The sequence below is a fragment of the Setaria viridis genome, chromosome 9 (genome assembly GCF_005286985.2).
Source record: "Setaria viridis chromosome 9, Setaria_viridis_v4.0, whole genome shotgun sequence".
Classification (NCBI taxonomy): domain Eukaryota; kingdom Viridiplantae; phylum Streptophyta; class Magnoliopsida; order Poales; family Poaceae; genus Setaria; species Setaria viridis.
The window spans coordinates 14,854,713-14,871,916 of NC_048271.2; the positions used below are offsets into that span (position 1 = coordinate 14,854,713).

Below are 17,204 nucleotides of genomic sequence, written 5' to 3' on the forward strand. Positions count from 1 at the left end.
TTGCAGGTGCTTATTAAACAAAATCCTGAACTGCAGGTGCTTTTTTGTAATTGTATTGTTATGCATAATTTCTTCGTAAAAATATGATAAATATGAATAGTTGTACCATCGGATCAAACTTAGCTTGGCTAATACGACTTGTTGGGGGGCTCTAAATTGGCTAAAACAGGCGAAAATTTAGCTAAGCATACTAGTGCTGAGGAGGTTTTTCGCCAGAGTGGATTAAGAGGTGCCCAGTTGCAAAATATCTTAGTGGTGAAATCTCATAACCTGGGTGATTTATGGGGTCTTTTTTTCCTCTAAAAAAATTTCCTAGTTATGGTTGGCCTATTGCCATTCAGGTCTCAATATTTGATAAAAGAGTAAATTGCATCAACCGTTAAACTATTTTGGATATCAATTAGATCTCCCTGTAATCAGGTTGATTCACCTACTTAGCATCTAGGTGGCACCCTGTCACCTAGTTTTTGCCACCAAATTCTGCAGGTCAAGCAGACAAAAGTGGATTGTTTAGGGTATTAAAATATAGTTGAAGATTTTGTTCAAGAGTTCAAGCGGATAAAGTGAATAGCTTTTTTTAAATAAAAATTAAAGTGGATAGTTTGGGTAGTAATGGACCCATGAACAAAATTCTTACTTTATTTACTCCAAACTATTTTCATTGGTGCAATCTATCCCTCGAGGAGATTATCCTTTTCTTTTCTTCATGTACAAATTTAAGTTTATAAATTAAAAATTATAAAAATGATGTGGCAAGCTAAGTGGCATCATAGCTTATGTCGGAAAGATGCATTGCAAATTTTTCATGGCAGCAGAGTGATGTTTGTTTTAAAACTTTGAAACCATGTGACGATCACAAAAATCAAGGTTGTTTGCATGCCACAAGCAGCGAAGGAAAGACGACAACTGTTGTGACATTTGTGTAGCATCCAACCATGTGACAAGTGGTGTAATATTGGTCATGGGGCAGACATGTATGCATCGAGACGCGGCATATTTACGGTCGTGCCAGTCAGAATCATCTAAGGCCCCGTTTAGGAGGGTTTCTCCCAAAATAGCTTTACCGGTGAAGTCAAAAATAGTAGCTTCAGCCAGCTTCTAGTTCGTTTTAACTCTAGATTACAAAGCGGTTTCACGCTACAGTGTCTCATTCTGCGCAAAACAGGTGAAGCTGAAATCACGATAAACCTTACCAAACAGGACCTAAGTGTCCCCACTACTCAACCTGCCCTTCCATACACGCCAAGGGTAGAAGACTGATTGGTTTCCGGCCGGCGTATATGTCTATTGACTAGTCGACCCTTTCCCCAGCAGCTGCAGTACTCGCGGCGCTTACCATAAATAGATTTTTGTGCGCCCAAAAATGGTTCTTGCCAAAGCATGGTACGGGGACAGCAAGCAGCCCAAGCCCCAAGATGAGATGCTCCGGCTTACCGCGGTGTTCTGTTCCATCGTACGTCCTCCTGTCGGCCAAGTCCGGCACCGTCACGTTCGAAGTTACGAACGCGGCGCCCAACACCACGGGTCCATCTTCATCTGGAGCACCTTCAAACCAGACCAGTCCCGCCGACCGAAAGCCCGTGGACACCGTCACCCTCGTCGTTGAGGTCGACGACACGGGCGGCGTGGCTTTCACCCGCGGCAACGGCATGCACCTTAGCGCCCAATACGTCGGCGGCTACTCCGGCGACCTCATGTTTGAGGTAAGTAACGCATAGCTTGCAACATAGTGTTGTTATCTATTCCCTTACTAATATGGCCTCTGCTTTCTAATTCAAAATCTCGGTATGCCGCGCCATGCTATAGGAGACAACGCGCGTGTGGCAGTGGGACGGGCAAAATCAGAGATACCAGGTGTGTGTTGCATTGCATGCTTACGATCAGATAGTTCGTTCTATCCAGATGCAGAGAAAACATGCACATGCCACTATGTCGATCAGTGTTCTTCATTATTGACCCGTTTCGGCAAACTCAAAACCCAACGATACAACCAAGCGTGTACGCTTGTGGAGAAACGTCTCCTATGGCAGAAAAATGGACACATCTACGCGCTTTCTTCCACACCAAATTTCCAGAAGACATAACCAAACTGGAATAAATTAAAAGTCCAAATAAGCCCATTTGACGAAAGCAAACTTCTCACCACTTCATCTTCTCTACATGCGACGCTCTAGTCTATAGAAAATTAGAAACCCAATCACAAGTAAGCGAATCATCGGAGCAACAAGAGCTTGCAGCACCAGCACAAGATGAAGCAGCCTCACGTCGCCACGGTCGCTTCCCTCCTGGCCCTGGCCGCGGCCGCGACGACGGCCGCCGCCGTCACGTTCGACGCGACGAACTCGGCGTCCAACACCCCCGGCGGCCAGCGGTTCGACCAGGCCGTCGGCCTCGACTACGCCAAGCGGGTCCTCTCCGACGCGTCCACCTTCATCTGGAACACCTTCAACCAGCCCAGCCCCGACGACCGCAAGCCCGTCGACAAGGTCACCCTCGTCGTCGAGGACATCGACGGCGTGGCCTTCACCAGCGCCAACGGCATCCACCTCAGCGCCAAGTACGTCGGCGGCTACTCCGGCGACGTCAAGAAGGAGGTAATAAGGACGCACTAGCTACCTTGAGGCGCCTCTGTTTCTGAATGAACATGTCTGTGCATATGCCGTGCCGTGCTAGGTGACCGGCGTGCTGTACCACGAGGTGACACACGTGTGGCAGTGGAACGGGCAGGGCCGGGCGAACGGCGGCCTCATCGAGGGCATCGCCGACTACGTCCAGCTGAAGGCGGGCTACGCGCCGGGGAGCTGGGTTCTCCCGGGGCAGGGACGCAGGTGGGATCAGGGCTACGACGTGACAGCGAGGTTCCTGGACTACTGCGACTCGCTCAAGCCGGGGTTCGTGGCGCAGCTCAACGCCAAGATGAAGGATGGCTACACCGACGATTTCTTCGCTCAGATCCTGGGGAAGAGCGTGCAGCAGCTGTGGCAGGACTACAAGGCAGCAAGTAAGGAACAACGGAGCCCCCTTGTTTTATTTGCTTTTCGTTAAAGCAAAAAAAAAAATCAAGGCATCCCTAGACTGATTTCTATAGGAAATATGCCCGAAAGTACCGAGATGGGCAAGAGAGGGGGAATTGGTGAATTGGGTTCCTAAATTTCTGGCACAAATTAAGTCCTATCGCTTAGCCAAATTTCACCCGTTGTGCTTAGCAAGAAGTTTGGAAAATTAGACAATTGTATCATTAAATTCGGAACTATATTTTTCATAAAAAGAATTAAACCTAGCATGCAAGACTCTAACATACTAGGCAACAACAAGAACGACATCATGTTCTCATAAAATATGCTGAAATTATAGATCAAATCACAGCATACGTACTGAGCGGGAGCAGCTGTGATGGGAAGCGGTGCCGACGGAACAACGACGGTGTTGCGGATGGAGCGCAGCAGACGACACTGAAGACAACGAGCCGCCGCAACGTCAGACTAGGACGGAAGACGAGCCGTGGTGAAGACCTTGAGCAGTCGCGCCGAGCGCTTCCCAAAAACCTTATTTGCCCTCTCCCGGTGCAGGATCACAAGAGCAAGAGATTTCGGAGACCTGCTCTCCCGTTCGCCGGTGCACGTCGACGCTCGGGATGGAGTAGATTACGGTGGCGGCGCAATAGCGAGAAGAGATAAAAACCTAACTCGTACAGACCACCTTAGACATACCCTAACTTGGGGCCTTCCGTATAGTAGTATATATTGCATCTATTCCATGAGGGAGGTGGTCCATGTATATAGGGAGGAAAACCCCCAACACCCTCGTCTATTAGCAATATGGGACTAATAGATGGTGTACCCCCTCTTACGCTAATGGGCCTTTGAGATTTATTCAGAATTATCATTTATATGGGCCAAGCCCATATATCTAACAATCCCTCACCAGATCTCAAATACCCATTTTGGTGTTTTGCATATTTCTCACTACTATTTGATATACCAGTGTTTCAGCAAGGACTGTTAAGTTGAACTCTCGCCTAGAGCTTCAAGCTACATTCATCCACAACTTGAACAATGGACTAAGCCTTGAATTGCAAGTTTTGGGCGGACAAGTTTCACTCAAAGTTGGAACTAGTACCTGGCTGCCAGTAGCCTACCCCGCGGGTGGAGCATATAAGTCATACTCCCTGGTCTCTTCATGAGCTTACTAGAAATCACCCAAATCTCATAGACTGTGACGTTTTACAGTCGAGCTCATATAGGTGTGTTCTTTCAAGAATGCTCTGTAGGACAGCATCTTCGCTTAACCAAGCCAACAGAAACACATTAAGGCATTTTGCCATCCTGCCTTACAACACACATGCCTTGCAGCATTTGAGAGTATTGCATCTTCTCATAGAGAGGGTTTAAAAATTATTCTCCTCAGTCAACCGATAGCTTGTTTTTCCCATATCCTAATTCACGGGATCTCCGATCACATAGGTTGGGTTACTACTATGGCAACTCAAACGAGTCTCATACCCATCACCCTCGATGCACCTTCTATCACATTCCGTGATAGCACTTTTGTAAAGGGATTTGCTAGGTTTCTATCTATTTGAATATAAGTCACACTTATTACTCCGGAGTTTCTCAATTTCCTGACAGACTTCAGTCATCTCTTGATATGTCTTGATGACTTCGCATTAACCTTAGCACTATTCACTTTAACTATCACCGTTTGATTGTCACAGTTGATAAGGATTGCTGGCATTGGTTTATCAACCACAGGCAAGTCCATCAAGAGTTCACGCAGCCACTCTGCCTCAACAATGGTTGTTTCCAAAGCAGTAAGTTTTGCTTCCATGGTTGACTTTGTCAAAATGGTCTGTTTGCAAGACCTCCATGATATCGCACCACCTCCAAGGGTAAACACATACCCACTCGTGGCATATAGTTCATCAACGTTCGATAACCAGTTCGAATCACTATATCCCTCAAGCATAGCAGGGTGCCCAGAATAGTGAATCCCATAGCTCATTATACCCACCAAGTAGCGCATAACCCTTTCAAGTGCATGCCAATGATCAATGCCCGGGTTTGACATGAACCTGCTCAATTTGCTTACAGCAAAGGATATGTCGGGTCTCGTTGCGCTAGCTAAGTACATGAGTGAACCGATAATCTGAGAGTATCTCAATTGGTCTTTCGTTGTTTTCTTGTTCTTTTTGAGTATCATGCTGGGATCATAAAGTGTTGGAGAAGACTTGCTGTCTGTGTAACCAAAATGGTTCAAGACCTTCTCAAAAAATATTTCATCACGAGATTATTTCAGTAGAAAGTTTAGAGTTGCTATGCATATCTTTAAGAGGAAGGTGAAGACTTTTTCGATACATATTCACCTATTGCGTAACCTTGCTGTCTGTGTATCGAAATAGGAGTTATTTCAGTAGAAAGTTTAGAGTTGCTATGCATATCTTTAAGAGGAAATATATTCTCAAAAAATGTTGCATCACGAGATTCCATAATAGTATCAACATGCATATCAAGGACCTCAGATTTAACCACTAAAAATCTATAAGCAATGCTCCTCTGAGCATATCCTAGAAAGACACAATCCACTGTCTTGGGTCCTAACTTGCGCTTCTTGGGAATGGATATATTGACTTTCGCCAAACACCCCCAAGTACGCAAATAAGAAAGTGATGGTTTTCTCCCGATCCACATCTCATATGGAGTTTGATCTTTATTCTTGTTCGGAACTCTATTCAGGACATGACATGAAGTCAATAGAGCCTCCCCCCACCATGCCTTGGATAAACCAACAATATCTAACATGGAATTAACCAAGTCAATCAGTGTGCGGTTTTTCCTCTCAGCAACCCCGTTGGACTTGGGCGAATAGGGATGCGTCCTCTCATAAATAATGCCATGTTCCTCACAGAATTCATCAAAAGCTTTTGGAAAATACTCACCACCATGATCAGACCTTAGACGCTTGATCTTTCTCTCAAGTTGGTTCTCAACCTCAGCCTTATAAATTTTAAAGTAGTCTAATGCTTCATCCTTAGTTTGCAACAAATAAACATAGCAAAATCTAGTCGCATCATCAATAAAAGTCATGAAATATCTCTTTCCACCTTTTGTCAACACACCATTCATCTCACACAAATCAGAATGTATGAGTTCTAGAGGTAACGAGTGTCTCTCCTCAGCCGCCTTGTGAGGCTTCCAAGGTTGTTTCAATTGCACACAACTCTAGCACTTGGAACCTTTGGCAATGGTGAAGTTCAGAATTAAACACATGCTGGATAGCCGAGACATTAAACCAAAATTTATATGACACAAACGTGAATGCCAAGTACTTGCACCATCACTAACGTTGCCACAAATATGGTTCACTGATTTATTATAGAAATCTGCAAGGGAAAAGCGGAACAAGCCTCTGCACTTATAGCCTTTACCAATGAATTGTTCATGTTTAGACATGACTAATTTATTGGACTCTGGCACTACCTTAAACCCGTCCTTGCATAGGACCGACCCGCTCACTAGATTCTTGTTGATAGTAGGGACATGCTGCACGTTCCTTAGCTGCACAATCTTTCCCGAAGTAAACTTCAGATCTACCGTACCAACACCATGAACAACAGCATGTGACCCATTCCCCATCAGCACAGAGGAACCCCGGGCGACCTGGTAAGAAGAAAACATGGAGATGTCAGCACACACATGAACACTGGCACCCGTATCAAGCCACCAACTAGTGGAATGAAAAACTGAAAGAACAGTAGGTAAATTACCGTACCCGTCTCCAGTGTTGCCTATGATCACCATGTTGACATCCTTGGGCCCATTTGCCTTTCTGCCCTTGCGGTCTGCACGCTCTGGACAATCCTTAGAGAAGTGTCCAAGCTCACCACAAGTAAAGCAACTCATCTCAGCCTTATTTTTCTTCTTCTTGAAGGTAGTAGTCTTGACGACTTTGTTCTTTCCTTTGTTCTTGCCACGTGGGAATTTCTGGACCATGTTGGCGGTAGACTGACCTTGGTCTCTTATCTCAACTGTGTCCTTCTTCCGAGCTTTCTCCTCAACATCAAGAGATGCTACCAGATTTTCAACTGATATCTCCTGTCTCCTATGTTTCAAAGAAGTGGCGAAGTTCCTCCATAAGAAGGCAACTTTGCGATTATGCAACCAGCCACAAACTTGTCAGGTAATTGACACTTGAGGAGCTCAAGATCCTTCACAAGGCACTGCACCTCATGAGCCTGTTCCACCGCAGAACGGTTGTTCACCATCCTGTAGTCATGGAAACTCTCCATGAGGTATAGTTCACTGCCTGCATCTGCTGCATCATACCTTGCAACCAGAGCATCCCACAACACCTTCGTATCTGTCATGTCTATGTAGACATCGACCAGACGGTCAAATATGTTGCTGATGATACATCCCACGAAAAGGTTATTTGCATCATCGAACTTTTTCTGCGCTTCAGCAGTAAGTTCGCCTTCAGGTTTGCCAAGCCTCGTGTCCCAGATGTTCGTAGCATTAAACCATAGGCGAACCTTAGATTTCCATCTCTTAAAGTTCACACCGGTAAATTTTTCCGGCCTTAGTGACTCAGCAAAACCAGCCATACCCGAATCAACATATTGCCTATAATAAGGTTTTTGGATTGTTGGAAAATTAGGCAATTGTATGATTAAATTCCGAACTATATTTCTCATAAAAAGAATTAAACCTAGCATGCAAGACTCTAACATACTATGCAATAGCAAGAACGGCATCATGTTCTCATAAAACATGCTGAAATTATAGATCAAATCACAGCATACGTACTGAGCGGGCGCAGCCGTGATGGGAAGCGGTGCCGACGGAACGACAATGGTGTTGCAGATGGAGCGCAGCAGACGAGGTTGAAGACGACGAGCCGCCGCAACGCTAGACTGGGATGGAAGACGAGCCGTGGTGAAAACCTTGAGCAGTCGCGCCGAGCGCTTCCCAAAAATCTTATTTGCCCTCTCCCGGTGCAGGATCACAAGAGCAAGAGATTTCGGAGACCTGCTCTCCCGTTCGCCGGTGCACGCCGACGCTCGGGATGGAGTAGATTACGGTGGCGGCGCAATAGCGAGAAGAGATAAAAACCTAACTCGTACAGACCACCTTAGGGATACCCTAACTTGGGACCTTCCGTATAGTAGTCTATATTGCATCTATTCCATGAGGGAGGTGGTCCATATATATAGGGAGGAAAACCCCCAACACCCTCATCTATTAGCAATATGGGACTAATAGATGGTGTACCCCTATTACGCTAGTGGACCTTTGAGATTTATTCAGAATTATCATTTATATGGGCCAAGCTCATATATCTAACAAGAAGTGTGTCTATTCTAGCACACAAAAGTTCTTGTAACCCTAGTTCCAACCCGGCCTATAGTAATATGGCAATTTTGGGTAAGTAAATTGCAGAATGTAAGTGTAGAAAGATAAGCTTTCCCCCGAGATATCGAATAGTCATCACTTTTCATTAGTTCTTGTTGGAGCACTTACGTGAATATATCACCCTCTCTCGATCCACGTAAGGATCAGGGCACATTAGTGGTAATCCATTTTTCACTAAAGGTCCACAGATTATCCAGCACAACACTTTTTGTGATGATATAGATCACTTGCTATATAGAATTTGATATAGAAAATTCTTGGTCGGTACTGCTTTGTAAGCCTTAAGCACCTTCGGCCATTTAGAAATGATGGTTGGGAAAATATCATTTCTTGTAGTGCATCTAATGATCTAAGTGACGTCGATCCCAAGAAAATTCATGACAATTACCATTAGAGGGATTTGTGAGCATGCCACTCATCAACTCACATATGATACTTGATCACTGAGACTATATGATCCACATGTTGTATCCCTCTTCCTTTACGACATACTATACTCAAGGTTAAGAAAAATCACAAGTTAAACACTTGAGCTTGTCATCACTTCAACCATGCTATACATCTTCGATATCATTTCATCAGGATTGCAACCATATTCTGAGCAATTCAACTTTGAGCTAGCGACTTGAACCGATTCAATGCGTACACAAGTCACCACCACTCTTCATTTGCCAAGAATGATTAATGCCTCCCATTATGAAACTGCTCATAGCATTAGATTCCTCGGATTGAGCTAATGCTTTCTTCTTCTCCGGTGGTTAATTCCTTGATGCTAAGCCTCATGCTAGCCCTTCTCTTTTGCATAGCCAAGCCATTGCCAAACCTTCATCCGTAACTTGAGTCACATAATATTTAGCATCACAATATATGTTCACATTCAAAACCATTTCATTGTGTCGATCCTGTCTTCTTTTTTAATCAACACTTATGAAATTTCAATATCACCTTGTTCAACACAAGCAAACTTTCATTGGAAGGTCATACAGTAGCCATTATACCAAGCCACTTTCACTTTTACTTGTCAATTCTTCTCATATGCAATTTTCATAGGACCAATTATTTGTTTGCACACATATGAGCTCCATTTGATTTACCCATAAATTAGTCATACCCGTGGGGTTTATTACTCTCACTACTAATGAATGTAGAACCTTTTCTATTAGTTCCCTTTCCACGTTCTCTAAAAAAAATTAATTCATGTATGAAACAGCTGTTGGTGATGACAATCTCGTCCCTGATGACACTACGCCAAGCCAGAACAATAGCAAACCGAGTGGCAGTGTTCCAGGTGGTACTACCCCACGCCATAACAACAGCTATTTAATAATACTATCAATCGCCATACCCGTGGGGATTACACTATGTTTAATCTCAGCTATTGTTATTTGTGCATTGAGGAGAACAACGAGATCAAGGCAGCAAACCCTTTCATGTAAGTACAATTGAATGCTCACAAATTCTCCATGGTTATCCTAGTTAATTACTGCTTGAACACCATCAATCGTAATTTGTAATAATAATGTCTATTCAGAAAAGTTTTAATATAGTGACCTAATTGCATGTTGATCCACAATATCATATCGACAATGTACTTCAACAGTAAAAACTTCACCTTTTTGTGCATAGGCGCTGCTTACTCAGAGGATATTGAAGAAATTCAGGCATTGCTGCTGGACGCGGTGGTGATAAGAGCAGCAACAGATAATTTTGATGAAGTAAACAAACTAGGAGAAGGAGGTTTCGGACAAGTCTATAAGGTAGATCAGCAAATGAAAATTATTGATTCTTGAATTATACTTTAGAATACGTGCAATTCAACTCTGAACATAGTTCTCTTACTTTCTTACGTGTATGCTTTTACATATAACTTGTACTAGCACATTTTGCTGACAAAAATTGATAGCCAAGGTCGTGCTTTGGAGGACACACAAATAGAATACTGTCATCTATTTGAGAATGGCTGGAGTGTCATTCTCCTCTTACAAAGACGTGCTGAGGAAGCATAAAAAATATATCAGGGAGTAAAAGAAACTCAATGGAAATAACACTCAAAATTGCAGTTGGAAAATCTTACTAGCACTCACGTTCTCAACAAGAAAAAAGGGAGAAAATCTACTCTCAAGTAGTACAGATGCAAGCATTTCGTGAACAACTATACGCGACTCACTTTTGACAGGTGAAATCATGAATCCAGGTATACAGCAAATTAAAACCAAGAATGGAACACATCTTCTAAAAGTGCAAGCATCAGTTACAATTACATTTCGTAATAACAATTGTATTGCACAATCGCTCAAGTTTGTTTTGTTTCATCAGGGTTTGCTACCTGATGGACTGGAAATAGCAGTAAAAAGATTGTCCAAAGAATCAAGCAAGGAATACGTGAGCTGAAAAATGAGTTGCTATTAGTAGCCAAGCTCCAACACCGCAATCTTGTGAAGTTGATAGGGCTTGCCTGCATGAAGAAGAGAAGTTGCTCGTGTATGAATACATTCCAAACAAAAGTCTTGATGCCTTTATTTTTGGTAATAACTTCGCATCTCTCTCTCCCTCCCTCCCTCCCTCTCACTCACTCTCTCAAAAGTAAACTAACATCGAAGAATTATCTCAGAAGTACTTGGTTCTAAGGCAAAACATGGTTACAAATTATAATAAGACAAAACATATCAAGACGTGAATGTACATAGAAACAATATGTGCAATCCTATAAGATGCATGTTAGTTCTCAATTTATTTGCAGAAATATGGATGGAAAAGGAAACAGAAAATGTATACGGAACATTAACGATTCAGCAAAATACCCATAATATTATGCCATCATTCCATATTCATGTAAACTATTCATTTGCTGGGACTAACAATTTGTATTAGCACATAATATTGTGCTCTACCATAGCGTTCAGGATATGTGCGGAAAATAGTGATTGAAGTTTTTCATAAAGAGTTTTTTTTTCATGTAAAATTTTGCAAAGTAGAAACTAGAAGTTATCTTAGCAGCTTACACTTCCAGAAATGTGCATTAATATTTCTGAGTTCGAAAAGGTAATTTGTGTTCCGTTTCCCAGGTTTGTCCGTCCAAGATTTTGTATGTGTTAATATGCTCTGATTGCTCCGTTACATATATGCAGATGAAGAAAATCGCAAAAAACTAGTCTGGGAAACGAGATACAAGATCATTTGTGGTATTGCTCGAGGAATGGTGTATCTACACGATGAATCCCGAGTTAAAGTTATACATAGAGATTTAAAGCCAGGCAACATCTTACTGGAAAAAGATATGAACCCCAAGATTAGTGACTTTGGCTTGGCAAGGATTTTTGAGAGAGACCACACAAAGGATGTCACAAGAAGAGTCGCTGGAACATAGTACGTTCATGTGGACATACTTAGACTTAATTTATTTACAGTCGAGGCATTTGTTTCACAAGAAACTAATTTACATTCATACAGCGGTTATATGGCACCAGAATATGCAGTCCTTGGGCATATATCGACCAAGTCAGATGTCTTCAGCTTTGGAGTTATTGTTCTGGAAATTGTAGCAGGGAGGAGAAATACTACTTCATCAGAAGGAATGGTGGCTGAACATCTTTTAAGCTATGTCAGTCGTTCACTTGCATACTTTCTTTCATCTTAAAGAAAAATTGTTCAAAACTAGCTTCGTGATCAATTATTAAACTTTTTTTGGTGCCCAGGTATGGGAAAATTGGACTATCGGAACAGTAACAGATGTGGTCGATCCATACTTGAACCATAACTGTGCTGAAAATGATGTTCTCAAGGCTATACATATTGGGTTATTATGTATTCAAGAGAATCCAAGTGATAGACCCAGAATGTCCGATGTACTACTGATGCTTGTGGGAAGGTCTACTACCTTGCCTGCTCCTTTAAGGCCTGCGTTTCTTTTTAGTTTAGACGATGCAACCCATGTCCATCCTAGAGGTGCAAATGAACTACCAAAACGGCCAAACAAATGTAATTCGTCCTGCAACAAGGTGACCATCACAGAAGTTGAACCAAGGTAGACCATACTTTAATTCATAATGTTAGTGTTGTCAAGTGTATGTGGTTTAACACATTTGTAAACTCGACAGCTTGCATAAAGTTACTTTTTATCTTAGGAAATATAAGGGAAGAAAATATTCAAGTTTTCTAGAAGAAACAAAGTCAAAGTTAGGCTATTCATGTCAAGAGTTGACTTTCATAGGAGCAAAAGCATCGAAAAAATAAACATGATTTCGTTATTGAGTGATCTGTCCACATTCCCTCATCAACCTACCATTTTCAGTTAAATTGGTTGGTGCATACAACTCAATATGGTATCGGGTTAGAGATCTTGAGTTTGAATCTTAATTGCGATGGATACAATAGTTATGGCCGCTTAGGTAATTCAGACCTTGGTACTCTCATCCTTCTTACTCTTAGAATTGACTCGTGACGCAACATCCTAATTTTATCACTGAACTAAACTGTTAACGCTAAGAAACACATACTAATGGCGGAAAGCGGAAAGGGTTGAACTTTTGTCCAACCTCCACGTAAAAGGTACCATTTGATGAAAAATGAGAAGACTGTTTTGTGACACCCATAGGAAAGTATTACTTCAATAGTTTGGGATCTCTGTCATTTGGGAAGCATAAATTACATCAGGCTAGTGTGTAAATATCACAACTTTATGAACAAATAATTGGAAGTCTCATGTAAACATGGCAAAGGGTGTTATGCTCATACATAGAGCACCGTTAGCTAGCCTCCTAAATTTCCGTTTCCATATTCAGAACAAATCGGATCACTACGAAAAATTCTGGGAAAAATCATGTAGGTCAGTACTAGAGCTGAGTAATGAAACAGAAGAAATTCCAGTCAAGAAAACAATCTGAAGAGACAGTAAGAGGTGAGGAATCGCAGACTGGTGAAAGCTCTTTGGGCTTGCAACTGCCCACTATGTTTGCCAACCAAATTGCAACAACAAATTCTGAAACGCATCACACAGATGGAGATGTCAGCGAAACTTCACACAAAATTTTAAACTCAAGACAAGCTTTGTGGTGGAAGAACGGACCTTGAAAAAAAGAGGAGAGAAATTTGCACTCTAGCAAGTCATCACGACAAATATAGGATTGGCGTTTCTACGGTGGAGGCCCGCTCTGCGCTGTCTTGCTGTTTTGATTGCACTCTAACGTGGATTTGAATGAACCAGTGGAGTTTCCAGGCAAAACCACCATAAGCCAATCCAATCCAATCCAAACGACACTGCCTTGACTTGAAATGTGTATTCATGATTTATCATAGGGATACAATGGCAGATTGGACATGGTGCGCTTAGGTGAAAATTTGGGAAGGAGGACACATCTGGTTAGGTAAGTGGGAAATCCAAAATTCAGCTATACAGTTTGGACTATCCGTTTGCAGTTGAGGTAGCAACAATCCAACCTTGGGCTGCTCTGCTTATTTCTCAGGGAAAGAACATGTGGCTACGAGCAGCAAACAGGCTGCCGGATCGAACAAAAGAGATTCAAAAGCAACCACGCCTCCATAGAAAGAATTCAGTTAATAACTGTAAAAAAAATTCCACGATTACCTAAACAAACACTACTGTTTGAACTAATGACCCACTTCCAAAACATGTCATATGAAGCGACCTAGCCGCTAAGCTCTGCCGCGCTCTGGCTCGCGACGACGTAGGTGAGGCCGCACCTGCCGCAGGCGTGGCGGTCGGCGTGCGCCGCCATGAACGTGCCGGGCCCGCACTCGGGGTTGGGGCACTCCTTGCGCAGCCTCTCGACCTTCCCCGTGGCCTCGTCGACCCTGTACCTGCCGAGCACGCCGGCGAGCCCGACGCTCCTGTGCTCGTGGCTGGCCTTCTTGGGCGTGGTGAACGTCTTCTTCTTGCGCTTCTTGCCGCCGCCGCGGAGGCGGAGGACCAGGTGCAGCGTCGACTCCTTCTGGATGTTGTAGTCGGCCAGCGTGCGCTCGTCCTCCAGCTGCTTCCCCGCGAAGATGAGGCGCTGCTGGTCCGGCGGGATCCCCTCCTTGTCCTGGACCTTGGCCTTCACGTTCGCCACCGTGTCCGACGCCTCCACCTCCAGCGTGATCGTCTTGCCCGTCAGCGTCTTCACAAAGATCTGCATCTTGAATTCTTGATGGAGATCCCTTTGGCTTGGCCTCTTCTTTCGGCGGCGGCCGGAGTCGATGGAGAGATCTCGGGGCGGGTTGTGGCGTGGCGGCGTTGTTGTGGCCGACAGCCGCGGCCCGTGCTTGTTCTCATGGGCCCGTGTGCGACGTCTGATCGGGAACGGGCGGTCCTGATGGAGTCTGGGTCGGAACCGACTCGCGAGCCAGGTCGGCGCTCGAGCCCGAGCCGCGCACGGCACGGCAAGGGCCCAAGCCCAACACGGGACAACGAGACCTGACCAAACCAACCCACACCGAGACGCCTGCCTGAAACCCAAAAGGAGAAGGGGAGAGCGGCGCGGCGGCGGCGGCCCGGCGCCGGAGGGGAGCTGGGGAGGGGAGGAGAGCAGAAGTGGCGATGTCGGCGATCGGCTCCTCCAACATCGGATTCCAGGTTCGTGCGTCGCCTCATCTCCCGCGTGGCTGGTATTTCCCTGGTTCCCCACCACTGCTGGCTAGGGTTTGATTCGTTGCTTGAACTTTGCTGCAGCTGCTGAAGAAGTCTGGTTGGAAGGAGGGCACCGGCCTCGGAGCGCAGGAGCAGGTCCGTGTCTCGATTCTCGCTTCCTCCCGCGTCATGATTTCATATTTCCATTTCCCCCCAAATTTGATTTCGACCGAATTTAGTGCTATTTGTTGTAGTTATAGCATTGTAACATGCACACTGATGCTTGACTCCGTGGGTTTGCAAGTGTTGCTGCCTTTTTTGTTACACTGATAGAATTATGGGATTGATAGTTAAATAAACGGTCGGAATTGCATAGGCTTTGGCAAATCAGGTCGTAGGGCATGCGAAATCAATTTTCTTTCAGGTTCATGATCGTTGTAAATGGAGTTTAGCTGATTATATGAATTTTGTAACCTAGTCCCATGGTAACTCCAAAAGTTTAGAAGGGTCTTTAGTTAAATACTTGTATGGTTCAAGCGGAGCAGTAATATTTCTCACTGATGGTCCAAGCGAGAGTTGCTGTTGGCGATCTTATGTTAGAATTTTTTTTATTTATATGGGATTTGATTTAGCCAGTGTGCAGTGTAGATTTCCCCAGTTGCCCTGTTCTGTTTCTCTCAGCCTGCTTACTAGCCCCTATTGTTTGTGGAACAGGGAAGGTTGGAGCCTGTAGAGACTCGTGTTAAGAACAACAAGCGTGGTCTAGGTTCTAAAGAACCAAAACCAAAGCCTAAGGTGGAGGATGATGTTGAAAAAGATCCCAAAAAGCCCAAGGTAAGCCAATGATGAGATTATTCTAGTGCATCAATTTTATTATTGTATCATTGCAGTTTCTCATTTCTTGTAAATCTTGATTTGTATCTTGTTAGTCCACAATATGGCTGGCTAAACCATTTCTTTTATTTACTAAATTCTGCTATGTAGCTGAGACATGTTATTTTTTTTATAGAGAGATTAACATGGTTCCTTGCATTGCTTTTTGGAATATTACTTTGATTTAGTAGATAATAGATAGCGCTCTATTCTTCCTTAAGTCTCCAATTGTAAACTTTTAGTTGTCACATTGCCACACGGGGTTCTAATGTTTCAAACACGCCATGATTGCAGAAGGACATGCAGTCAAAGAAAAGGGCAAAGCTAGCTGCAAAGAGGATCAGGAAGATGCAAGAAGAGGAGAAGCGATTGCAAGAGAAGGAATTCGAGATGGCTTTCTTTAGGGAATTTTGGCCTGATAATGTGTAAAGCAGAGTTACTGACCTTGGCTGATAAGGCGAATGTACAGGTTGTTAAACTCTAGCAAGTTATGGGACCGCCATTCTGTTTTGTGCCGGTATCCAAAATTAACCAACGACCATTCAATTTGTGCATTATTTCTCACTAATATGCTGTTGTATTGCATCGGATTGTTGTTTCTTGAAAATATGATTCGGGTTGCTTGTAATATCCAGTTTCGCTATCCTTGGTGTTATTGTACACCATTTGAACTTATTCTGAGATGTTTAGTCATTCTTTGCTTCTTTACAGTGTCTCAGATCAGCTCAAGGCGGCTGCATTGCGTGATGTGATTTACTGCTCTCTCCGTCTCAAATTACTATTCGTTTTGACTTTTCTAAATACATAGGAAAACTACGTATCTAAACACATATACGCATATACGTCTAGGTAGATACTAAAAACTATATATTAAAAAAGTCAAAAACAAGTACCTTTTCCATTAATATTTGGTGCTACTACAACTTTATGATTGGAAGCGTAAGTCTCTTACTACCGAGAACATGCTACATTTCACCTTGCCACCTTGGATGCTACAAAGGCCCGGATGGTCCGGTGGCCTTTCAGCCTGTTTAAAACGGGTAACATTGCCTAGCCTAGCAAGGCTAGAACGATTATTGCTGGAGATCCAAACGCACCCGATGCCCCAGCTTGACAACAGCTAGCAACTCATGCCGGTCGCTCATTGCATTGCAAACAGTAAAGGCCTGGCCAGCCAGTCCAACGCACCGACCGACTGTCAAGCAATGTTCTAAATAACGGGCTAAAACTTTTAATAACAAAACTCTAAAACAGCTAATAGCGGAGCTAAATGAGACTATAGTAAGCAATAACGGCTAAATTGTACATAAAATTAAATAGCGATATCTTGTCTCAAAAAACTAGAGCGAAAAGATCAG

The 17,204-nt window shown here is 43.6% G+C and overlaps 3 protein-coding genes and 1 pseudogene across 3 annotated transcripts; 3 read left to right on the top strand and 1 right to left on the bottom strand.

Annotated features, from left to right (window-relative positions):
• The first annotated feature begins 1,415 nt into the window (after positions 1-1,415).
• LOC117835321 (uncharacterized) lies at positions 1,416-2,084 on the top strand. Its single transcript, XM_034714679.1, has 2 exons — positions 1,416-1,703; positions 2,031-2,084. Exons 1-2 carry the CDS (start codon positions 1,416-1,418, stop codon positions 2,082-2,084), a joined length of 342 nt encoding a protein of 113 aa, XP_034570570.1.
• Positions 2,085-2,136: 52 nt separating this feature from the next.
• On the top strand, positions 2,137-12,659 carry LOC117837125 (cysteine-rich receptor-like protein kinase 44; annotated as a pseudogene).
• Positions 12,660-13,886: 1,227 nt separating this feature from the next.
• Positions 13,887-14,682, bottom strand: LOC117835329 (ubiquitin-ribosomal protein eS31z fusion protein). The gene has a single exon (XM_034714687.2). It carries the CDS (start codon positions 14,540-14,542, stop codon positions 14,054-14,056), a length of 489 nt encoding a protein of 162 aa, XP_034570578.1. The 5' UTR covers positions 14,543-14,682; the 3' UTR covers positions 13,887-14,053.
• Positions 14,683-14,822: 140 nt separating this feature from the next.
• Positions 14,823-16,521, top strand: LOC117835328 (uncharacterized). Its single transcript, XM_034714685.1, has 4 exons — positions 14,823-14,979; positions 15,076-15,129; positions 15,688-15,807; positions 16,141-16,521. Exons 1-4 carry the CDS (start codon positions 14,944-14,946, stop codon positions 16,273-16,275), a joined length of 345 nt encoding a protein of 114 aa, XP_034570576.1. The 5' UTR covers positions 14,823-14,943; the 3' UTR covers positions 16,276-16,521.
• The last annotated feature ends 683 nt before the right edge of the window (positions 16,522-17,204 follow it).

Bases quoted from the DNA above. Each gene is read 5' to 3' on its own strand.
- LOC117835321 (XM_034714679.1), top strand. From the start codon at position 1,416: ATGAGATGCTCCGGCTTACCGCGGTGTTCTGTTCCATCGTACGTCCTC. The intron at 1,704-2,030 runs GTAAGTAACGCA...CTCCTATGGCAG, and splicing joins CCGGCGACCTCATGTTTGAG to AAAAATGGACACATCTACGC.
- LOC117835329 (XM_034714687.2), bottom strand. From the start codon at position 14,542: ATGCAGATCTTTGTGAAGACGCTGACGGGCAAGACGATCACGCTGGAG.
- LOC117835328 (XM_034714685.1), top strand. From the start codon at position 14,944: ATGTCGGCGATCGGCTCCTCCAACATCGGATTCCAG. The intron at 14,980-15,075 runs GTTCGTGCGTCG...ACTTTGCTGCAG, and splicing joins CCTCCAACATCGGATTCCAG to CTGCTGAAGAAGTCTGGTTG. The intron at 15,808-16,140 runs GTAAGCCAATGA...CCATGATTGCAG, and splicing joins AAGATCCCAAAAAGCCCAAG to AAGGACATGCAGTCAAAGAA.